At 40.0% G+C, this 24,867-nt stretch overlaps 1 protein-coding gene across 1 annotated transcript; it reads left to right on the forward strand.

Moving 5' to 3' along the window:
• The first annotated feature begins 78 nt into the window (after positions 1–78).
• Positions 79–23,848, forward strand: ST13 (ST13 Hsp70 interacting protein). Its single transcript, XM_055808926.1, has 12 exons — positions 79–277; positions 5,233–5,290; positions 7,228–7,297; positions 7,401–7,471; positions 7,986–8,052; positions 8,628–8,712; positions 10,786–10,896; positions 12,284–12,386; positions 15,693–15,809; positions 16,498–16,561; positions 17,754–17,854; positions 22,041–23,848. Exons 1-12 carry the CDS (start codon positions 168–170, stop codon positions 22,167–22,169), a joined length of 1,086 nt encoding a protein of 361 aa, XP_055664901.1. The 5' UTR covers positions 79–167; the 3' UTR covers positions 22,170–23,848.
• Positions 23,849–24,867: the final 1,019 nt, after the last annotated feature.

Genomic DNA, 24,867 nt, shown 5'->3' on the forward strand with positions numbered 1-24,867 from the left:
CGCTGCGCGGCGGCAGGGCGGGGCCAGTCCCTGGGGCGGGCGGGGCCCGGCGGGCGGGGGTGGGGCCTCGGGGGGGCGGGACGGGCTGGAAGCTTCGTCGGCGCCGCGCGGCGGTAGGGCAGGGGAGCGAGCGAGGTTGAGCGCCGCCGCTTCCCCGCCGTTGCGCTATGGACTCGCGCAAGCTGAGCGAGCTGCGGGCCTTCGTCAGGCTCTGCAAGCAGAACCCGGGCCTGCTGCACACCGAGGAGCTGGCCTTCCTCCGCGAGTGGGTGGAGAGGTGGGTCACGGGCCGCGCCGCCGCTGAGGTGGCCGTGAGGGGAGGTGTGGGGGGGGGGAGGGGTTGTCTGGCGCGGGACGCGGTAGGGGGGAGGGGGCGGGCCTTGCCGGCGGGGGAGGGGGGGTGGCAGGCACGTGCCGGTGCACGGCCCCGCCGCGTGGCCGGGAAGGGGGCCGGGGGCGCCCGCTGCGCGTCCCGCCCGGTGCTGCCCGGCGGGTCCCGGCCTGGGGGCGGTTCCGCGCGCTGCGGCCTCCCCTCCCTCCTCCCCTCCCTCCTTCCTTTCCCGCCGGAGGCCGCCCCGGGGTTACGGCTCCGGCGTTAAAAAAGACTTGGGGCGGGGGGGAGTGTTGTTTGTTTGTTTGGTTTGTTTTTAAACTCTGGCTGTTCCCGTTGCAAAAGCTTGCCCCTCGGCCGTCTCAGAGGCTCAGCTTTCCAGGCTGGAAAGCCCCACAATAGTATTTACCGAGCTAATTCTCGCATTATGCAGCAGAGTTGGCTAGCCTGTCATAAAGGGAGCCGAGTTTGTGGGGAGGTGAGTTATATCCTGGTACCCAAAAGCATGAAATACGCGACAGTTGAACAGGCGGGACGGTTCCTGGCCAAAATGTGTTTTGCCTCTTGGAAGTTTCACGTATCGAGTAGTTGAAATGTCGCTCCCCTGCGGGGCACCTCAAGCATCTGCTATTCACGCTGCACATGGCTTTCTGTGCGCTTGCGGCCTGTCGTAGCAGATGCTACTCAATATGAAAACACCCTTGGGCTCTATCCTGAGCACCCAGAAGCAGCCGGTTGGAAGGGCTGAGGTCCTTTGCTGGCAGCGAACCCACAGAACCCCTGTATTCAGCTAGGGTACCCCTGCTCAGCTTCCATAGCTACAACCCTCGCTACTCTAAAGAGCGCTGAGAAATGAAGAAAGTCCTTGTAGATACAACTTTTATGAAAGGGGAAGTTAAAAGATTTTTTATCTAGTGACAAACTGGGATTTGTTTTAGAAAATTTGCTTTAAACTTCAATCTAAAAGTATTTAAACTGTACTTTTGGTTGTATAGTACTCATAATCGGTTGAAAAACTAGTGGGGCTTTGTGTCCATATATATAGACACATAAAAGTAAGGCATTTCACAGTATGTCATATAATGGAAATGGCTACACTGAACTTAGTTTGGCTTTTTTTGCAGTGATGTTTAGACTTTTTATGCATCTGAATATTGGCATGGTTGTAAACCACAGCTATTTAACTTTGCTTTGTTGTGCAGGACAAGTAGTAGCTGTGCATAACTCCTCCTGCCTAGGAAGGAGATGCATGTCTATTTTACTCTACTGCAAGTCTTTAGTTCCTTTCGCTTGTGTGAAAGACTTATGTGCCTCACCCTAGGTAACTGCCATTCTTGTGTTGCATAATTCTGGAGGTGTGAACAGAGTATTGGGAGGGAGAGGAAGAACACTGACTTCTTTTGGCCAAAGAAAGCATTAGGGAATGGAAGGTGATAATCTGATTGCTAACTTTTTCCATGTTAATGGGGAGGGCTCTGATTTCCAGATTATAAGTTTTAGAGTTTGTATTTGGTTAATAGAAGGATGCTTGTATTATAGAGTAGGTTTTGAACTGCTGAGTGTTTTTTCCATGTAAAACCTTCACTGGATATCTTTATCTCAGAAGTTAAAAAATACTTCAAAGTAGAACCTTCTATAGTACTCAAGTTTTCTGGTTTTCCTCACATATTTGAGGCAAATATTTGGGTACGTTATACACTTGGATATTTGGGGTGGTAGCCAAATGATTTTTCATGTCAAGCTGTCTGGAAGTTTGGTGGGTTCCCCTCTGCCCTTCCATAAGAGTGCTGTTTGCAGTAGGACTATTAAGTGCATTTATAGGGCCTTCTCATTCTTCGGAAACTACTTGAAACTTAGCATGGCCTGGATTCAGGTGGAAATAAACTCACTGAGTCCTATATCTCTGTCAGCCTTACTTGTATTAATCTGAAAGACACAAGTTTAGCCACCAAGGTAATGTTGTGAGTGAATACAGAATAATGGCTAATGATACTGAAATCTGTCATTAAACTTTTCAGTTAAATTTCTGATGATTTTATTTTTCTTAATGCTAATGATTCTAACTCAAATGATGCTGACTGCTCATAAAGCCAGAATGGGATGCTTTATTTCTGACTTGCTGTTAATATTGCATCAGAAACCTTGTCTTAGCTATTTTCGTGCACTTGTTATGTTCTAACCTTTATTTTATCTAGCTGTTGTATTTGGTTTTTATATAGATAGTGTCTGTATAGAAAGCATACACTAGTGTGATTATGTTTGGAAAGTGTTTTGACATTCCATTTAGTCATGCCTGGTTTTTCATAATTGCAGAAAAATATAAATATTTTGAATTGTTACAAAATAAGTCATTAAAGGGAACGTTTTTCAGATGAACAAAGAAACAATAGCAGTCCTTAAAATTAAGCAGAGAATCCCTAATTGATGAATAGGGCTTTTTGCCTTCTGTTGTTTTGTTCAGATAGATCTTGACCCTTTTGAATTCATGGTAATCGGTTTCTAAAGATAATTTTGCTGTCAGTATGAAAGTGGATGCAGAATAACAATTGCAGTTATACCAACAAGTAATAAAAGCAGCACTTCTCATCACTCTGATGAATGGAAGTATGGAGTCATTGTTGCAATAGAGTCCTGACAGCTCCCAAGAGTTGTTCCTGGAGTTGCACGGCTCTGTTCTAGCACAAAGCTTTATTTGAAAGTCTTTTTGTGTGTGCATGTGCACTGTTTATACTGCTCAGTGCCTGCCTTTTCCTACAAGAGTGTCTCATGTATCTGTATGCCATTCAGGTTAAATATATTGGAAACTTTGCATATATCCTTGCTGTGCTTTTAGTTGTTGTAATCAAATACTGGTTTAAGGGATTTTAGAATAACTTGCTTTTTAATTGTTCTGGGATTGTAACTCCAGTTTTAACAGAGGATAGCTGGATAGTAAAAATATTTTCAAGAGCTAGGGTTGAAACTGTTTAGCCTTGGCAGTTCATGAAATAGCATATTATAAAATGTGCATATATATTAGTTAAACATATCTCATAGACTGTTCTAAGTTTGGATAGTTTTGGGGAGGATGTGAGGAGGGCAGAGGAGATTTTAGTTGTTTCAGCCTTGAGATAATTCAAGGTATTTGATTCCTATGATATTTTTTTTTCTTTTTTCTCCTTGCTTGAGCTGTTTTTAAGTACATGATTGGAAGCTGGGAATATTGCTGACTTTTTTTGAGTTAGAGGGTTGTTGGTCTCTTTTCAGTAAGTCAGGCTTTGAAAGAATCTTACTGTTAAAGAAAGAAAAACCCCAACGTTTTCAACAAGCATTACTTGTGATCATTGTGTTACCCTGGATATGAGCTATTAGCACTGCTAAAATGCTTCAGAATTTGTAGTTGCCTTTGTGCAGAAGAAAAGTTCCAAGGCTTTCCTAGACAGTCCCTATAGTCCTAGAAAAAATTATCTGATGTTTACAGACTGGTAGAGAATTATGTGCCCTGTTGTCAGCCTAGGAGGGTAAAAATTTAGGAGGATCAGTTACTACATGTACTGCGTGTTTTGTCTAGCTCTGTAACAATTTATCAGACTGCAGTTGTTTAGTCCTTGCAGTACAGCTTAGATTAAGTAGTAATGTCAACATTCCAAGGACACATGTAGATTTTTGAAATGGCTTCAGAAGATGCAGGTTTTTGTAACTTGTGGTATGTATTTGTGGCAGTTTATCCCTGTAAGCTAGAGGTAGTGTAGTGCTGTTTCCTTGCCTTTTGCTGCAGGGCTTTGTTCCAGGACCTGTCAATCCTGCCACTTGCTCTTCCCTCTTCTACTCTTTCTCCCCCAATTCACCCTTGTCCTGTCTTGCCGCATCCAGCTTTTTTTTTAGCCAGTTTAGAGCCTGACTGTGAGATGGTGCTGGCGACGGGAGGAAGGAACGAGGGGAGAATGGAACTGCAGCAGCTTGACTTAAGCTGTAGGATCTCATCCTTAGGGTATAGTTTTATGTTGCACTAATTTCTGAAAGTAATATCTGCAGAGAGTCCTGCCCACTCCTGTTTGCCCACTTCCTTTTCCTCTCCCCTGCATCACACCTGACCAGTTGTGTGGGGCCCCAAGGAGTTAGTCAAGGCTGCTGACTTGATAGAAATGGGTTTTTCCCTGTGAGGTGTGTATGGCCAGAGCAATTGAAAACTATCAGTACATGGGAATGCGGGGCAGAGGATGTATGGGAACGGTCATCCTTGTGGCAGCCTGCCTTTAGGGATGATTAGATGTTACATGAAACAGCTGGAGAATTCAGCCTATGCTTATTTCTGGCTGCTAACCAAAGTCGATATAATATAGAAGTTTATTCTATATTGAAAGAATGCTGTCTATACAGAGAAAGCTCCTTATATGTAGCTAAGGAAAAGCGTGAATATTGCAATATATAAAAGAAGTGAATTTTTTTTCAGTGCATCAGTTTTTTAATTGCATAAGCATTTTAGGCCACTATGGTTCTCTTAACTTGTTTTACTTCTGTTCCAAAAATAATTCTAGTTTTAGTAATATCTATAATATTTTGTTTTGACTTATGTTTTAAGTTACATGGTAAGGAGAAAACCCATTTGAGCCAGGGAGGTAGCTTCTCCTTGTGAGAAAGGGTGGGTGGATGGGTGATATGTCATGTGCATGAGTACAGGGCACTGGAGTTGTAGGTGAAGGAAGCCAACAGACACAATGTGCGTTATATTACACTGAGAAAAATGTGGTGGATGTGTGCTTTTTATTTGCTGATTTTACAGTGAATTGGATCATCATGTTTTGTGTCACAACAAAAACCTGAGATTATCAGCAGGATTTGAATCTATGTAATATATGTCAGTATTTTGATAATCTTACTGTTCTGGTGTTTTGTTTTTTTTTCTCTCTTTTGCTAAAAAGTATGGGAGGCACAATACCACCTGCTCCAGCCACTGCCTCCACAGAGGAGACAAGTAAGGTAAGATATGAAGAATTTATCATTGAAAAATAACATTTGGACTCTGCAAAAATTACTGAGAAGAAGGAAAACTGCTGTCAATTTTCACTCCAATAGGGTGGGTGAATACAGTAGGGTGAGTGAGTATGGTAGTTCGGTCTGAAGCCTGCACATTGTACATGTCTTGTTACAGATGGCTTCCTAGTTTATTGCAAGTGTTATTATGCTCCATTTCCCTAATCCTGAATGCCTGATGTTCTGTGCAATGCAAATGCCAAACCAAGTCTTGATTATTTTTTTTAATGTTCTTGTTGTCTGTTTATATACCTCTTCTGTAGTTATTAGTGGGTAAAATTATAATATTTGTATGAGAAGAAATATTAGTGAGCACAATGGGTAACAAAGTGAACAGTCGAACTATCAACTATTTAAGGAAGTATTGTGGAAGAGTTGTGGGTTTTTTTTGTTGATTTGTTTTAAGGGAGGTAATAAATTTGGCTTATAGATATTAATAGCAGGATTTTCCCAAGCTTGAAATTCTTTTGGGAAAAAGTAGAATCTTCTTTTTTTTTTTTTTTTTTTTTTTTTGGCATTTAACAAGACAGTGGATGCTGTTAGTTTGTTAATTAGAATTGTATGGAGGGATTGTGTGTATGTAGTGAGTATAGTCTGAGACACTGACTATGAAAACAAGCTCCTTATGTCTGTGATAAAGCAGGATGTGCTGCTAAGTTGTGGGATCCAGAGGAAATTAGCAATGCACTTAGAAGTTGATAGGAAAACATTTGAAAAAACATTCTAAGTACGCACAAGTGGCAAAGATTTATGACCTTGGCAAATAGAAACAGTATTTTAATCATTGTCACCAGCTTACTGTTCCCTGCTAAAGATCTTAGCCTAACAGTATTAGATTGAGAGAATTTTTGATCCAGGGGCTGTGTGAGGGAAGGCAGGAAGATTGGAAAGGTTGGTTAGTATTCATTGCAAAACTGGTTCTTAATTGGTTGTTATCATAGAATCTTAGAATCATTTAGGTTGGAAAAGACCTTTGAGATCACTAAGTCTAGCTGTTAACCCAGGACTGCCGAGTCCACCACCAAATCATGTCCCTAGGTACTGCATCTATGCTTTTTTTTTTTTTTTTTTTTTTAATACTTACAGGGATGGTGATTCCACTGTCTCCCTGGTCAGCCTGTTCTAATGCTTGACCACCCTTTCAGCGGAGAAGTTTTTCCTAATACGCAATCTAAACCTCCCCTGGCATAACTTGAGGCTGTTTCCTGTTGTCCTGGTGCTAGTTGTCTGGGAGAAGAAATTTATCCCCACCTGCTTACAGCCTCCTTTCAGGTAGTTGTAGAGAGCAGTAAGATCCCTCTTGAGTCTCCTCTTCTCCAGACTAAACTCCAGTTCGTTCCCTCAGCCACTACTTGTTCTCCAGACCCTTCACCAGCTTTGTTGCCCTTCTCTAAACATGCTTCAGCACCTCTACGTCCCTCTTGAAGTGAGGGGCCCAAAACTGAACATGGGATTCAAGGTGTGGCCTCACCAGTGCCAAGTATAGGGGGACAATCACTTCCCTTGTCCTGCTGGCCACACTACTTTGGATGCGAGCCAGGATGCTGTTGGTCATCTTGGCCACCTGGGCACACTGCTGCCTCATGTTCAGTATTAATATTTATGGTTTATCTGGATTATTTGATTTTGAAGGCAAGGCTGTACCAATAAAGGTAGTACATGAGTCAAAATTTGGGCTCTGAATTATTTGTATGTATGACAGACTTAATCTGAGAGGAGGAAGGAAGGAGTTTTGTGTCTTAAAAATAAAACAGTTTAGCCATTAGAGGGACCTGATGCTTTGAAGGTGAATTTTGGATTTTCTGGTGCATTGTTATTTATTAGAGTGGGAACAGAATGTCAGTCAGAAATAATGTATGCTTTCAAATACATTTCTCTTTCAGGGCAAAGCAGAAGAACAGCCAGAGGAGCCAGTTAAATCACCTGAACCAGAAAGTGAAGAGAGTGACTTAGGTGGGGAAAATACATTACTTTATCACGCTTCACCAATTTGAACATGATACCGGAAATTCTGTTTGTGGATGGAGCTTAATCTTGCTTTTTGTTTTTCCCCCAGAAATTGACAATGAGGGAGTGATTGAACCAGACAATGATGACCCTCAAGAAATGGGAGATGAAAACGTGGAGGTAAGCACGGTATTTTCAGCGTCTATGGCAGCAGGAAACATAGGGGGGAGGTTTAAAGTTTAGTCAAGGACAGCAGCTGAGGAGGGATGAATACTGTATAGCTAGGTAGCCAGCTGTTGCTTTGGTTCTTTTTCTCCTAAATGGAAGACTTACTGGCTTAAAACCAGTCTGTCCTTACTCAAGGTTAGATTCCATCAAAAAGTTCAGAAAACACCAAAATAGTTTATCAAAATACCCATGAAGATTAGATACATGGAAATCTGCCATTATTTAGCTTATCTTCAGAGCATTTTCTGGCTAAAAATAATGGTGGCCAATGTCTCCAAAGCTGAACGTGAAGTTTTGTTTTGTTTTTTGAACTATGATGTCAATGCGAATTAAAAACAAGGTTCTGGAATTAGAAAACTGGAGCTCCCTCCTTTGATCCTATCATGGCATGGTAGTTCTGGCCTGGACTCTACAACTTCTGGATTTTGTGTGGTTTTCTTTTTTTTTTTTTTTTTTTCCCCCTCAGGTAACTGAAGAGATGATGGATCAAGCTAACGAGAAGAAGACTGAAGCAATAAATGCTCTAAGTGAAGGTGATGAATTGGATTTTAGTACGTTATTCAAGGACGTAAGGTTGATTCTCCTTTTAAAAGAAAAAAGAAGAAATTCTCTTGGACCGTTTTGAATGCTTTCAAGGAAGAGAAAATGTGCTTCCTGTTGGTTACCCAAAACTATCTAGAACATGAAAGCTTCTCTAAGTACTGTCTTCCCAATGTAGCTATAATTTTGGGCAGGGATGAGGTGAATGAGGTACTGTAGCATCTTAATTACAAAGTGATAGTTATAGTACTTCCCTGCATATTGCTATTGGTGTCTCTAGTGGTTTGTCTTAATGCAGTGAAAAGCTGTGTAATAAAGAGGTGACTTGCTGTTTGATTGCATACAAAGTTAAATGTACAAACTTCACTGGGAAAAGTCTTTTCTCTCAAGCATTAATGTTGGAGTTTGTACTTCAGTAACATAGCAAGAAGGAGAAATTGATTTTCCTTTGTTGACCATGGTCCACTTAAAAAGTGCCTAGGGAGGTAACACCTTGTAAGGCAGTTTTGGCAATTTGGGTGTATTTTCATTGCATAATAATTGAAACCTTACTGGTACTCATCTTCAGGTGAACTTCAGAAAGCTGTTGACTTGTTCACAGATGCTATCAAGCTGAATCCTTGTTTGGCCATCTTGTACGCCAAGAGGGCAAGGTTAGTCACTATAAAATAGTGATTTATGTTTCTGCCTGTTCTGTTATTTTGCTTAAGGAACCTAAATGTAATGGCAACTTGAGGATCTGTGTAAACTTAAACAGCATCAGGAAAAGAGAAAAGTACACTTCATGCATTTTTCTCATTTATGTGATTAACCAGGTTTGCTGAAGCAACCATATAAAGAATCCTGTTAGTAAAGTAACAGAATGATGTTCCAAAATGCATTGTGGTGATACGGCGTTTGGTGTGTTGGTTTAGAGTAATGCTGGATACACACACCTGTAAAGTCTGGTTTATTCTGAGATTAAGATGATTGAAATCATGTCCTCTTTAGATGCAAAGTTAATTGTGGATCATGTGAATTCTCTCCCTGTTGTACCTGCTAAATTAAATCCGTCACTGTGAAGTAGACTTGTTTCCATTAAACAGTCCTGCGTTTGAACAGGGCACACCTAATTCTCAACTCATTCAGTACACACCTTACTGCTAATTACATCTACCAGACTGCAGATAATGCATTGGGAATACAGTCAGATTCAGTATGTGGTAGCCCTGACTTCATAACACACAAACTTATGTTCCTAATTCTTGAGGAAGGCTGGGTAAGTACGGGTTGCAGAAGCAGTTCCCACAAGTGTGGGTTTTTTTCTCCTTTTACACAAAACCCCCAATAACCATGGATGATTTGATAGTTTAGTGGATCTTTTCCATAGCAAGGTATAATTCAAAGAAATGTTCAACATATGATGACTTTCAATGGGATTAATTAGTGTCCTTTAACTGTTCCATTCTAGTACCTCTTAACTGGTACATGTCTTGCTGCTTTTTCCTTTTCATATCAAGGTTTTTGCATGTAACACCACTTGTGTACCTTAATACCCTGTTGCCAGCTCAGTAGTAGTTTGGGGTTTTTTAATGTCTTACAGTGCCATATTTTCTCAGAACTGGGATTAACAATAATAAATAAAAAGTGTTAGGAGAAGTTTAAAAGTTGCCTCAATTTGGTCTATTGTAGAAATAAGCAAACAGTGTATTAGGATATTGTAAAACTTGCCGTGTAACAGCAGTGCTGATTAAATGCTGAGTAATCCACCTCTCTGGTGGGCTTGGGTTTTGATTCTGGTGGGTTTGGAGGCTGGGGTTTTTGTGCAACCAGCGGCATTGGAGTGTCTCATTGGTGAGATGTAGGTTTGAGACAGTTTCCTGACACTGCTCACCTGTTTCTAGAAGAGAATGTGTAACTTCCTGCTCGCCTTATAACAAGCCTTAATGATGAAGTTACAGGCATTCTAATAACTGATGAATTATTTTCAAGTTGTAAATTGTTTCAATTGTTTCAGGATGTAAAAGGGCAGAAATTCTGACTTGGAATTTCTTGAATATCAAATACTTTTGCCAATGCATGAATGTTTTTTTTTAGTGTTTCCTTCGAAGACTTTTAATTTGAGATGCCTGAACCTCTTGAAGTACTGCACTACTAGTTAATGTGATATGCTCGGGTAGTGTAGCAGTTACTTCACTAAACTGACAAAGAATTGGGGCTACTTGCTGTGTTTGTGTTTTGTTTTGCCTCTTAATTTTGGTGGCTCATCTCCTATCTCCTTTTGTAGTTCCTGATGTTTCTAGCTGTTGATCCTTGTAGCCTGTATGATAACTCATGCTTTTTTTGTCTTACTGTTTTAAAGACTATGTAATACGGCATGCATAATATTACTTTTGTTTTGTTCAAATTGCTAGTTGCCATTGGTTGTAGACTCCAAACACACTGGAATTGAGCTGTCTTTGCATTTATATATCCTTTCCTAAAGGATACTAAAGTTATTCTTGCTGGCAAAGCTTGAGTCTGAACAATGAATGCTTTTGCTTCTTTCTAATGATTCACCTGCAAAAGCATGGAGGAGGGGGACAACTACATTTCAGTGACTTCATTATCACTGCAAGATCTTTTTGAACTCTGCTCTTCAAATGCATTATCTCACTAGCTTGCCTGTTAGTCATCCAAAATTATTTCCAGCTTAAGTTAGTAACTTGGTATTTCAATATGTACAATAAATGTTCTTGTTCCCACAGTGTTTTTGTGAAACTACAGAAGCCAAATGCTGCCATTAGAGATTGTGACAGAGCCATCAAGATTAATCCTGACTCGGCACAGACCTACAAATGGAGGGGGAAAGCACATAGGTAATGAACTGCACCTGTACTTGATAATCTCTTTACTTATCTGGGGGGGAAACAGGTTTTTTTATGCATTCTCTCCTTGTCTGTGTCTCTGAACTGTCTATCTTGTACCTGGAACAGTAGCCGTGAGCCAAGAAACTATGGCTTACAGGAAAGAAAGGGTGTTGGTGACTTATAGCAATTTATGAGTAGTCCTTCTGGAACATTTTTTCCCTCTTTTTTTTTTTTTTTTTTTTTTAAAAACTAACTTCTAATGGCTTACTGCTGTTCTGAATAGCATTTTCTAATCATTTGTGAAAGATCATGAGTTCTAGGACTGTGTGGTTTATTTGTGCAGAGGTCTTTTGTTTTCCTTTAGTTCAGTTTTTATTTACTAACCTATAATTCTTAAACATTTCTTTGCTGCCCTTATTCCATTAGATACTAGGGCTCTCTTGCATAGTAAATTAAGGGAACAAATTTCCCTTTGATACCTTGAAGGTATCAAATACCTTTGATATTTGATTAAGCAAACAGTGCAGTTATTTAAAAAGGCATTAAGCCAGTGTGCATCCCCCCCCAGCTATAGTTAAACATTCTTTTAAATTACAATAAATCTGACAGAAAAAGTGTGACCTTCCTTATGGTCTGTATAAAAGTGGTAGGTTTTGCAAATAGAACTTAGCCCCTTTTTTTTTTTTTTTTTTCTTTTTAAACAGCGTTCAGAGAGTAGTTTGTTAATGTCTGCAGTTCAAATAAATGCCATGGAGTCTTAAGAGTGAGAATACTGGAGCATATTTTGTTTTATTACCTCTGTCTAAGCAGAAGTGCTTTGACCATTTAAGAATCCTACCATTTGATTCAACTTTTATTATCAAGAGTTTGTATAAAATTAATAGTTAAGTGTGCACAGTAACTTGTATGACCTCTTCAACTAAGACATGCTGCATCCAGTTAGCTAGGACATTTGAGTGCTGAGTAAAGAGGGTCCACTTACGATTGAGGTAGTGGTGGTATAGACTTGTACAGAACACTGAATGTGTAGTTTTGCACTGAACATGTGCCTTACTGATGTGCTTCATGTGTTTAGGTGGGGTACCTTCTCCCCGTTACACCCTTCTTGTTTATAGCAAACAATGATACTGTCTGATGGGGGGGAGGGGGGCAGGCATTGTTACTGCAATCAAAAGTTATTGTAAGGATATAAACCAAGCTAGTATCCTCTAATGGCATTATAGTATGCAGGTTACAGAAAACACCATGATTATTAAACTTCTGTAAGTCCATATAGCTGCAGGTAAAAATACCGAATGCTGCATGGTTGTAAATATGTTGGAGAAGTTTGAGTTTGCTTTTTATAGGCATTCTATTTTCTTTTTTCTTCTGAATGTTCATGTTTTTGGAATTCCAGACTTCTAGGTCACTGGGAGGAGGCCGCTCATGATCTTGCATTAGCTTGTAAACTGGATTATGATGAAGAGGCTAGCGCCATGCTGAAGGAGGTGCAACCAAGAGTAAGTGGGGAGGCATAATGGAGGTCCTTCCTCTGTTTCTTTGAGTGACACTGCTGCCTTCAAATTCTCCCGATATACATTGTCTTGTGGGAATGTTTGTGTGTCATCTGACACTTCAGACTGAGTTTATAAATACTTCTGTCTTCAGTCACAGCTGTTTATGGCTCTGTGTAGAGAAACTGAGTCTCTGGGGCTGGGCATGTAACCAAACTATGAAATAGTATGTTCCTTCTAAAAATCTTAACAGAAGAATCTGAAGCAGTCAAAGTTTGCCAGGCATTTTAGAATCTAGACTAAAAACATTCAGAAGAGCAAGAGAACACTGATAATGAATTTTTCAAGATGTTTTTTAATTAAAATTTTATCCTAACCACATTTTACAAAGGGAGCATTCTTTGCTGTGATTTGTACTTTCATTAGTCTACCCCATGAGGGCAGAGTAACCTCAGTGAGACAGGTTTTCAGCTTTTCTCAAGTGATTGACCCCAGCATTCATCTAAGAAAGGATTTCTGTGTAACAAATATAAGACTGTTGATAGCAGGCTTTCTTTTTTATCTGTTTGTGTGTTCCATTAAAGTGGTTGACAGACCACAGATTGCAGCTGTTGCATTGTATTTGGTTTACATGGCAAGGCTGGGGGGAGCTAGAGACTGCAGAGCTGGCCTCTTGTAAGAAGAGACACGTGGCTGCCCCTGTGGCAGATGGAGCTGGTTCCAGCTGGCTCCAAAACAGACCCGCTGCTGGCCAAAGCTGAGCCAGTTGGTGATGCTGGTGGTGCTTCTGTGATAAGATACTTAAGGAAAGAATTAACAAAGGCAGCACAACAGCTGTGAGAGAAAGGTGAGTAAAGACAATAATAAAAAAAAAAAACCCAAAAAAAACCAACAAAAAAGAGAGGTAAACCTGCAGGCACCAGGATCACTGAAAAGGGGAAGGGGGTGTGCCAGGCATGGGAGCAGAGATTCCTCTGCAGCCCATGGAAGAGACCATGGTTAAGGAGGTTGTTCCCCTTGAGCCCATGGGGGTCTGCAGTGGAGCAGATATCCACCCTGCAGACCATGGAGGACCCCATGTCAGAGCAAGTGGATGTGCCCTGAAGGAAGCTGCAGGCCATGGAGAGTCTATGCTGGAACAGGTTCCTGGTAGCAGCTGCAGCCCGTGGGGGACCCATGCTGGAACAGTCTTGTTTAAGGACTGTACCCTGCGGGGAGGACCCATGCTGGATTAGTTCTTAAAGAACTGCAGCCTGTGAGAAGGGCCCACACTTGAGCAGTTTGTGAAAGACACTATCCTGTGTGGGGACCCCGTGCTGGAGCAGGAAAAAAGTGTGAGGAGGAAGGAGTGGCAGAGGTGCGGTGGTATGAGCTGACCACAGCCCACAGCCCCCTGTGTCATTCAGGGGCGGGGGAGGAGGTGGAAGGGTGGGGAACAAAGGAGTGAAGTTGAGCTTTGGGAAGAAGAGGAGTAGCAGGAAGGTGGCTTTAGTTTTGTCTTAGTGTGTCTTCATCCTACTCTGTTTTTAATTGGCAATAAATAAATTAATCTTCCTTCCCCATGTTGAGTCTTTTGCCTATGATGGTAATGGATGAGCGATCTCTCTGCCTTTATCTCAAGCCAGGAACTTCTCTGTCTTATTTTCTTGCCCTGTCCTGTTGAGGAGGGGGAGTGAGAGAGTGGCTTTGTGAGCATCTGGCAGCCAGCCAAGCTCAACTTCGCACATGCATATACATTCCTTTGTTTAGTAAGTTCAGCTTTCAGTTTTCCTACCATGTCTTTGTAGAAGATGCTGTCTCCAGCAAAACAACAATGGACACAGTCTTACAGTTTACTAGTCTTCTGTGTTGAAGACTATTGACCTGTGGTAAATGGAATTAAGTCTCAGGTCTGAACCTATTTTATAAGAGGTATACTTAGTGATTGGCTGAGGGAGCCTTGTATTTCCCAGTTAACCTGCTGATGCACAGAAGCAGCCGAGTATCTGTGATACACTGAAGGGTAGTTGCCAACTGTGTTAGAATTTGTGTATGTAGCTCTAGGAAAAATATATGGGTGAGTTTTTATCTTTAATAAGTGAAGATGAATCCTTCTAATTTACTCACTTCCAGATTTCCTCACACTCTTTAGTTTGTAGCACTTTCAGCTGAAAGACTGTGTCAAATTGTAAAAATGCTTAGTTAATTTTAAGAAATACTTAGAAACAATGAAAATCAAAACTTTGGAAACTTAATGTTTCATTTTAAAAAAAAAAAAAAGGCAAAACCAAAAACACCTTTCTTTTGATGAACCATTGAATGGCCATGACATCAGGTTCTGATAACGCATACTGCGTTCAACATCAGTCAGTTCTCTGCTGCAGTGTGCTTTCTCTGGCAGATGTACTTCAAGAACGATGTGGTATGGAATTGTCTCCTAGCTAAAATAAGTTTTATCGAAACTTCAGTACTTTATTTCTTCATTCATGGAGTATTGTGAAAGAGTAGGAGAACATCCACTGTAGTAATGGTTAGCATCCCTGTTCTTGAACCTTGATTTTGCTATATTTTTTGTTACAGGGTAATCATCATACACAATTTGTGGAACTATGAACCATTTTTTGCAGTGGCATAGAAGGACATTCTGGTTTCAGGAAAGCAGTGCTACAGTTAGTGCTCTGTTGTTACAATGAGCCCACAGTGAGGAGCCTTGGGGAGTTTGTTGGTAATTACTCTCTTCTGCAGGGTCTGTAGATGCGATAGACTTGAGAAAAAGCTAATAATAGGAAGCAAACTTCCTCTCCAACAGCCCTTTCTTGGTTTGGTTCACGAATTCTTCGGTCTGTTTACATCTAGCTGTATGTGTTGCAAAGGCACCTGGTACAGCAATAACACTAGCCAAAATAAGTGTGTGTGCAGGGGGAAGTGTATTTCCTGTTGCTGTGCCAGTGAAAATTCCATTTTCCAGGCAGTTGCCAGGTTTAGCTGTGCAGAAATTAATATTTCAGCATAAAAGCACGAAGGGATGTGGAATAACAAAGTGTTTTAAGTTCTCACTATGGTGCAAGTCCCAGAGCTCTACAGCAAAAGGAGTATACTAGAGTGTGTGTGCTGATGAATCCAGTTAGGGCTGAGTAGACATGAATAACTGATTGCCATAGAGAGGAAGTAGCAAATGGCTCCTAAAACAAAGGGGCTTTTAGGATGTGATGTCAGATCTTACTTTTAAGAACTGGTAAAAGCAGATTGTTACGCTTACATGTATTTTTTTATTGAAATACGTTGTGTGAATGTTAGGAATGTATATGAAATCTTGGTATTCTATTGGAACAGGCCCAGAAGATTGCAGAACATCGCCGAAAATATGAGCGGAAGCGTGAAGAAAAGGAAATCAAGGAAAGAATGGAAAGAGTGAAGAAGGCACGGGAGGAGCATGAGAGAGCACAAAGGGTAAATACTTAGGGTTTAATATTTCTTAATTTGGAGAGTGCCATTTTCGTTAAAATGAATGGCAGAGAAGAATTACTTTCATTTTAAGTCTTATAATTAAGTTTTAGAAAGTCAGTTTCTGTCTTGGTTACTTGACCAATAATGAAATCTGGGGAAGAGGGCATTGTGCTGCATCTGCTTTTATTGTTTAAGACAAAACCAGGCTCCGAAATATCTACTAATGCTGTATTTAATAAGTCATTTATTGTATGACTGTTACAGAATAGTTTTCACTTAAAGTACTTATGTCTCCTGAAGTGGGAGGTTTTAAATTTGGGATGATACTTTGCTTCTCTTCCTCATTTCCTGACACAGTTTGCTTGCTTTTTCTTCATGCTTTACTGATATATTTTAAGATATTGGGGGTGGGCGTTATTTCTAAAAATGTAAATTGAGGAGCTAAAACAAATCATACTGTTCATATTCAGTAAAAATACACTCTGCATAACTTGTATCCTCTGTAGTATGTTTTTGTAGATACAGCTATTTCTTGCCAGTGATTTTGTACATTTGTTTATTGTGATAAACCTACCTACCTGAAACAGTGTCAGCTGTTTGTTTGGGTTTTTTTCTCCTAAAACCAGTTGAGCAGTAGAAAACAGGCTGCAGTTCCATTGCTTTGTGTGGAATGATGTGCTTTCATCTGCAGGAGGAAGAAGCAAGACGACAGGCAGGAGGAGCTCAGTTTGGTGGTTTCCCAGGTGGCTTCCCAGGTATTTTATTTTTAAGCACCAATACTTGACGTAGGGGTTACTATTGTTTCCATGTGGAGCATTATAACCACTGTTTTTGTAGCATTTGGTCTCAAGACAGAGGGGAATATATTTATGAAGTTTAGAACTTGCTTACAAATAATTCCTTGAGCACTAGTGGAAAGAGGAATGGATTCTCCTTAAAGAGGATTGATCCTAGGTAGCAACTAGAGGGAAGACAGAATTAATAATGATGGATAGCAAAATGAAAAGATTTAGGTCTGAGAAAACAAAGATGCAGTATTTGCTTAATAATATGTGCTTAAAAACTTAGTATTAAAACATTTTCTAAATTACCCAGGGTGCCTTGGACCCATTCTACTTAAGAACAATCATTTTCAAGTTGAGAATTTGGATAGAATATTAGGGATATCTGGTTGCAAGCTATTGTTAAACAGAATAGTTTCTCAAAGGAGCTAGTGCAGTTTACCTTATAAAGAAGCTGTCCTTGAACAGTTCTGTGAAAATCAGGCTTTTGATGTTATTTTTGAGTACATTAAATTGGTGAGAAATTAGAGTTAGTAAGTACTAATGCTCTTGAAGATTGAGATGTAGTTGAGGTAGGCTGCATGAGCTCTCCAGCTAGATCAGTTTGTCAGGGGAGCCAAACAGAGACCGTATCTACCCCGTTCAGTGCAGCTGGGGTAGCTGCTAATTAAGGATTGAAAAACAAAAGCTCAGGCTTCACTTCAGGGATTTTTTTTTTATGGTGCTTTTCCTGGTGGTACAATTTTTTCAAACCTAAAGTTCCTGACAAACACAGAATGTGTGTGGGACGTACTACTACTGGTCTGCGTTTGCCCTGAATTGCTCACCCCAGGCATTCAAACTCTTTGTGTTTCTGGGCTTGAGACCTACCTGATTTAAGTTGATCAGAAAAATAACTGCATTTGCGTACAAGGTGCTAGAGCCTAACACTCATTATAAGCCTCCTAGTCAATTGTGTTAAAAAAATGGATGAGATAAGGTGCAGGTGTTCACAGAAAGAAAAGGTGAAGGCCTTGCTTTCCATTCAGTGGGCCAGCTGCAGCGTTATGAAAGATATGATATTAGAGGTGTGGCAAAGGAAGTACATCTTGGTCTCTCAGTGAGCCTCCTGTATAGATTAATTAAATATTTTTCATCATGGGTTCTTCTTGTCTTGGGTTTTCAGGTGGATTTCCTGGGGCTATGCCTGGAGGTATGCCAGGAATGGCAGGTATGCCTGGTATAAATGAGATTCTCAGTGATCCAGAAGTCCTTGCAGCCATGCAGGTGAGTATTTGTTAAAACCAAACCTAAATGTTCTGAACAAGGGCAGAACAGTGCCTGTGAGCTAAGGGAAGGAAGAACCTTCTGGATAGCAGTGGGATGCTTGCTTATTTCTGTTGTGAAATGATCTCATTGTGTGTGTGTGGCAACTGGCTGGCTGAAATCAGTGCTAGCTGTTTTTCAAACTGATGGGAGCTTAAATACGCCCCTACCCCTGCCCCATACTCGCCTATGAAAGGCAAAACTATGTGGTATGTACAGTTCTTCATCTCTGAATGGTTATTGTCCACGTGGTATAATTCAGTTGCTCCTTTTTTGAATGCACACACATCATGGCGTTTGTTGAAATACAATATATTACAATAATACTGAAATGTGAATTGCCTTTCTCTTAGGGGATTAAGTGTTTGGGGTTTGCCACAGGCAGAGTAGTATCAAAATATTTCTGCATCCAACACTTTCTAAATTCACATTCAGAAAGCTTACTTCCCCACTGGGCTTGATTAATTGCTCAATATCATAACTACTTTTACACGAGAGAAGTATTCCAGCAGATTAAATAAAACATATCTGACATTAGTTTTAGGTGCAGGTGGGCTAGAAAAACCTGAGCTATATGGTTATATTTGTGTGCTAACATGATCAAATATGAAAGTGTCTTGTTAGTTTTTTTGGATTGCTGTGGTTAAACTAGTTGCATCTTGTTCTCAGCTCATTGGACAGCTATGATCCCTATCAAATTAAAAGTATCACAAAGGACCGTTATTTGGTATGCCCTGAAATCACAAAAAAGACATCACTTTCCATGCTAAAGTTCATGGCTTCCCTTAGTGGTTGCAGGTGTTTGGAAACAGACCGTTACTTAGTTTGTGATGGTCAGCAACATTGACCTGCATGCAAACCTTCCAAAAAAACCTCATGACTTGTAGTTGTATTCTATGACATGGCTAATTTATGCTGTAATACAGGAGTTTCAAATTAGAGTTGCTGAGAACAGCTTTGAGGTGCAGTTAAATATTAAGCACTTGCCACATGCCTTTAAGAAGACTCCACTGTGTGCTGATTATATATGTGCCAACATATTGTAGGACTCTATTGCAAGAATGTGTGATGATGGTGCTTTCTGATAATGCAGGCAGGCTTTAACATGTAGGACCTGTCAGCAAAGCCTTGAGTCTCTTGCTGACCTCTTTGTACAAACTTTACATCTGGATATGACTTACTCAGCGTTTCATGTATGTCTGCACTGCTGCCTTTTCCCAAAATCTCCAGCTGACTACACTCTGGTCCTCTCTGAATTGGCAGTATAAGCTCTAGTCTTAGAAGACAGTACTTTCTACTACTTGGCCTCTGCTCAGTGCAGCTGTGGAATATATTGATGGATAATGGTAGCTGGCAGCTATTATGCAGGTTATCTGAGGTGTCATGAAAAAGTCTGTAGATAACTGAATCACGCAAGTATCTCCCAAATTGCTAAATTTCAGATAATTATTTAAACTGATAGTATGTAGAGGCTTTTCATAGTGAGGAGTTATGGCTGAAACTGGAATATTCTGAGAGTAAGGACCTTTTCAATCTCTATAGACTTGGTAACTTGTCTCATCATCTTTGAGACTACTCTGCAGGAGCTAATGTTGAAATAAGCCTTAGTCTGTTAACATCTCAGTAAACCTTATAACTGTGTGTGCCTGAACACAAGCTAGATTAAACTCGTTACACTGTCAAATTCAGCTTGTCATCTGTAGAAGCAACCAAAGAATCAGATACGGCTGCCTATGGACATGTTTATAGAAGTTATTGCTCATCATTGGAGTAAGGATAAGGATCTCTGTAAACCAGTATAAAAAACTTTCTTAATGAAGATTTATGGTTCCCTTACCTGAAAATTTACTGTTTTCAGGATATTTCCTTTTTTTTTTTTAATTATGGTTGATACTAGTCTTCTATGCACAAAAGACTCAAATTGTCAAAACCTCTGTTGTATTCCTTTTTTATGGCTTCTTAACAGTAGCCTTTTGCAGTGGTTTCCAACACATGTTATTTTAGCTTATTTGCCCCTAAGCCTTTTAGTTTCCAGAAGAATTGGCTGAAATTTTTGTGTGTTGTGTTTCTCTTATTTTACTGTTTTGTCTGTCTAGGGGGTTCTGTAGTACTTCCTCTCTTGCATGTGTAACTGCTTTCTCAGGAGACAACGTGACATTTGTTTTGGAGAGCTGTCATGTGTTAATTGTAAGGTTTTTTTTTCAAAAGGAGTGATGTCTACGATGAACCTACATATTCCTTATTTGATATGTAGTCATATGTTAGACCCAGATTTCCACCAAAATTTATAAGTTAGAAAAAAGAATAATAACTTTTCCTTTAAGTATTTTTTCATCCTTCTGCAACTAGAGACTAGAGCATTAGAAAATGAAATGTTTCACTATACTTACATAATTACTTCCTTTTGCTTACGCGGTGGTTCCTGTTCCACCTTGTGTACTAAATATTTCCCTGTGGAAATGTTGATATCCTCAGTCTTAAACTTTATTCTGGTAATATTGCTCATCAGTGTGAAATCTTGCATGTGTTAAATGCTTTTATAAACAGTTTAAGGTTGTGGGCTTCCAGGGAGTTGCACAAGTACAGAATAATTTACTTGCTGTTAATTTATAGAACCGTAAAACATGTAGCATAAAATTAGATATTTAACATTTATTTAGGTGTGCTTTGACACAAACCAGTAACTAGGCTTCGTCAGCTTTGCCAGATTTGTATACAGGTGAAAACATGATTTAACAACATGACACAATCTTTATAGTCAAATGCCTTATTTTGAAATCAGAAATACAAGAAGTTTCAGATTGTGAAATTCTTCCTTTTTTTCTTTGCATAGGAATCCTGTAAAGTGGAGAAAATATACGTAATGTCTGTTTTCTGAACTTCAGCATCTTATTCTTAATAGACTTGGCAGGTTCCCTTTTATGAGGGAGACAAAACCCTTGTAAATCCTTCTAACAAAATATTAGACTTTATTCTTGGTTCCCAGCGTGTATAAAACGTGATTGAACCGTGTGGGTCATTTCAGTGGAGTCCACACCTACCAGATGCAATTTTGAATCAGACTTGTTAAGCAGCTTTTGTCTGTGTCTGATGCTATATTAGATACAGACAGGTCTGAGGACACCAGTTGGCTTTTGATGGTTTCCAAAGAATACATCTGTGGTAGCAATGGGCTGCAAGTCTGGGGCAGACTGTCCTGTGAAACTACTTCGATGTGCTAGAAAGAACAGCAGATGAAGCTACAGCTGATGCAGACGATTTGTATTGGATATCATAAACGGCTTGCATTTTAGCTGAATTAAAACCTGAATCTTTGCAGAAGTTTTTAATGAAAACCTTTTTCCAAGCTGAGATGTAAAATTGGGCTATACAGATTAATTAAAGGGCAATGTTCAACACAGACACATGTGAAATGAGTAAAATCAGTTTTAGTTCAATGCAGGCCAAAAGTATACTAGAAATACACAAAAAAGTATTAATGCTTCTGATACTAAATAGAGAAGATGATGATGTTACTTTTTTGACACTGCCTTTGATATATACATTCACATATACATTAACTGCAACACAGTAGTGTGATGAAGAGGTAACAAGGTTTTCTTCCAAGTGTGATTTCTCAGAGGAGGTGGGGAATGACTGAGAATTAGATGCATTTTTAAAAGCCAAACATTGCCACGTAAATTTGCTCACAGCCCAGCAGGTAGAAGTGTCTGCAGCTGGAAGGAAGAGGGGTGAAAGGGATGAGTAGCAGCTGTTGCTCAGAGGAGCATTACCCTGTCATGGGTGCTACACACATAGAGCTCCTGTCTCCTTCAAAATGCATTTGAGAATGCCTGAATAGAAATAATCCAGTAGCTGGGGCTCTGTGATGGCTCCTGTTCTGGGAAAAATAACTCTTATCCTACCCCCTTCTCACGCATTGAGCTATTGCTGTAACAAGTTCAGTAATGACTCTGGTGTTTCTGATGCAGTGTTAACAACGTGCATTACATCATTGGGTTCTCTTTAGAGACCTTTTGCCCAAAACTAATGTACTTGTCATGTTAAAAGCTGAGCAAGACTAGATGTATGTGTTGGAACCGCATAACCACTCACTTTTGCAGACTTGTTTTATAAATGTCCTAATTTTTTGCTTTTTGTCCCGCAGGATCCAGAAGTTATGGTTGCATTCCAAGATGTTGCCCAGAACCCAGCAAATATGTCCAAGTACCAGAACAATCCCAAGGTCATGAATCTCATCAGTAAATTGTCTGCCAAATTTGGCAGTAAACCATAAAATCCCTGGTTCTTTAAAAACCATACCTGAATGGGGAGGATTGGATTTGGCTAACCAGTGTTGCAATAAAACAAACCATTGTACCTCTGATCTTGAGAGAAACGGGGTGTTGCTAAGAGAACTGCTCTCTAGCCCCAAGCGTTGGCTTTATTCAATGATTGATTTATAGCACTCAAATTACAGTCAGATGGCCTAGTTTCAACCATCCCTCCTTGTCTAATAGTTGCAACCTTTTATTGTATTAGACAGTTTCCTTTGAGCGCTCCTCTAAGAAATTGTAGTATTTCAGGAGTGTAAGATAAAAACCTGCTGTTGTGTTGTTTTGGGTATTTTTTTAAATATAATTATTATTATTATTCTCAGTGAGCAAAGAGGAAGGAAATTTAACAGTTGAAGTCTGTCTTAGTTCCCTTAGGACAGAAAAGTGGGCCTAGTCACAAATAGCAACGGTGGGACAAGTCTGAAGAATTAACTAGATAAAAGAATTGTCTGCAAATACAACTCCTTTTTTTCTTTTTTTTAAATGGGTGACTGATTTTGTATAGCTATTAAAATTACCAGTATAACCGTGCTAGCTAGTTACACACTGGAACTTCTGGCAGTACTGCAAATAATGTGTTATTTTGATCACCACAACTGTACAAAGGTACAGTCCTATCCTTTGCACAACCTGGCATGAAGTACATATTGCAGAGGCCACAGTGGTTTTGTTACTTGCTCAGTTCTTGTCCAGCACCTTTATGTAACATTTTATTTATCAGTCTGGGTATGGGAGAGCAGCTTACTGTCTGTGCTTGTGCTCTTGTCCTTTCCCAGTTGGCAGGTCCTCCGCTGGTTGCACTCGCCCTTCCTTAGGGCCGTGCTTACCAGGTTTCATCTTTTTGGAAACTTTAGGGAAGGAATCTTGTTCCCATCACTACCTCTGTTCCACTGAATGCAAGCCATCCAGAACACGTAAATGCAGAGTTACAAATCAGTGAAGGGGAGAATACCCAACAAAATTGCAGCTCTGGGTTCATAGTCTGTTTTGAGTCCTTATGTGCTTAACTGATTAAAATTTCTTGGCCAAAGTCCTGCTGTCTCTGTAGCGGTGATGACTCTTTCTTCACCACATACTTTGTCTTCCATCTTTTCTTGTATCCTTTTCTTTAAAAAAAAAAAAAAAAAAAGAAAGAAAGAAAAAGAAAAAAAAAAAGCAGTTGTCGGTTTCATACTTCCATGTTTTTGAGATTGGTGATATGGAGGAAAAGGTAACTGGAGCAGAACCGTTATTCTAACACTTGTGGATTAACAGCGTGGGTATTCTTACAGCAGTGTCTGTGCTTATGATGTTCAGTTGATTTGTCTACCACTAAAGACAGTTGTTGCTTCTGTTTGTCTCAGCTAAAACCTTATCTTTCTGTGGAAAAATTACCATAGTTACCTGTTCACCATCTGAGTGTCAACATTTGTGTTACTCTTTTGTAATTCTGTATCTTAAGCCATAACTGATGTTACCATTTTAAAATAAATCTGCATTGGTATAGGAACTGAACAGCAGTTGCAAAAAATAAATCCCCAAATGCTTTTTCTCATACTAATGACCCTGCAGAATGAAATGTGAATCTTTTTGCTTGAGAAATATAGTTCTGAATACTTCTCTCAGCCTTTAAAAATAAAGTATGGTTTTGAAAAATAAAGCTTTTTGGGTTTGTGTAACTTTCTGATAAAATCTGTTTTGCTTAAATGGAATGTGGAAGTGCTTTAATTAAACTGTATATATAAACTTGTGGTTTAAATTGCAACTAAATGCTTAAGGGCTTGTCTTCATGACAAAATGAACTGAAGTTACAACTTGAGTGTTGCTGCGTGCTTGGCTTTTGGTCATGCTCTTGATCTCCTGTTCCCAAGAGGAGATACTTGGAGTAGGCCACCCCTCAGTATAGGCTGAAACTCTACTTCTTCATTCAAGCTGTTGTGTATGTGCTTTGCATGAATTAGAGTATCTAGGATACAGATTTATTCCCTACAGTTTCCTGTTACTCCATCTTGGCTCTTTGTGTCTGTCGACCCATGACTAGACAAAAGGTGACCCCTAGCTAGTAGAAATGGTCATATCTGTGTCCTGCCTGCTTGCTTACATGTCAGTGGGCCTTATTCAGAGCTGATTAACATGTTTTTCTTGAGTCAATGTTAGCAATCTAGCTGAATTCTTGTTCTCTGGGAATCCCATGACTCCCTTGGTGTGTGGTTGGGGTTTTTTTTTGCTTTCCGCTAAGTTAATCGAGATACCTGGACCTCATCTCAGTTCCCTGAGTTGACATGTGGACATTGAAAAAGCTAAACTGGTTTGAACAGAAGTGCAAACGCAGGAAGTTAACTACATGGAGATGAGCAAAGATGATTTTTTTAATCGTCCAAATGTGGAACATAAGTGGCTATATGAGGAAGTTAATATTTTCAGTGCTTGCTCCAGTATTTACTGGGTGGTCCTTCAGGTTATTTGTTTCCATTGCAGTGCAGAGTAGGGGTGGTTCTTAGTACAGTGGCAATAATCAACTCTGCTGATAATTTTGACTCTTAAAAGCTGCCAGTGTCTGTGAATGGTTCAGCTAGTGCAGCCGTGGTGTCAGAGGTGCTGACCCGTTTCAGCTGTGCATTTCTGCCGTTTGGAGCAAGTCACGTACTGCGCTGTTTGGCCGGTCCAGTGCCACTGACG

Source organism: Falco peregrinus, chromosome 6 (assembly GCF_023634155.1).
Source record: "Falco peregrinus isolate bFalPer1 chromosome 6, bFalPer1.pri, whole genome shotgun sequence".
Lineage (NCBI taxonomy): Eukaryota > Metazoa > Chordata > Aves > Falconiformes > Falconidae > Falco > Falco peregrinus.

Coding starts and splice junctions, on each gene's coding strand:
- ST13 (XM_055808926.1), top strand. CDS start 168: ATGGACTCGCGCAAGCTGAGCGAGCTGCGGGCCTTCGTCAGGCTCTGC. Junction 278..5,232: donor CTCCGCGAGTGGGTGGAGAG/GTGGGTCACGGG, acceptor TTTGCTAAAAAG/TATGGGAGGCACAATACCAC. Junction 8,053..8,627: donor AATAAATGCTCTAAGTGAAG/GTGATGAATTGG, acceptor ACTCATCTTCAG/GTGAACTTCAGAAAGCTGTT.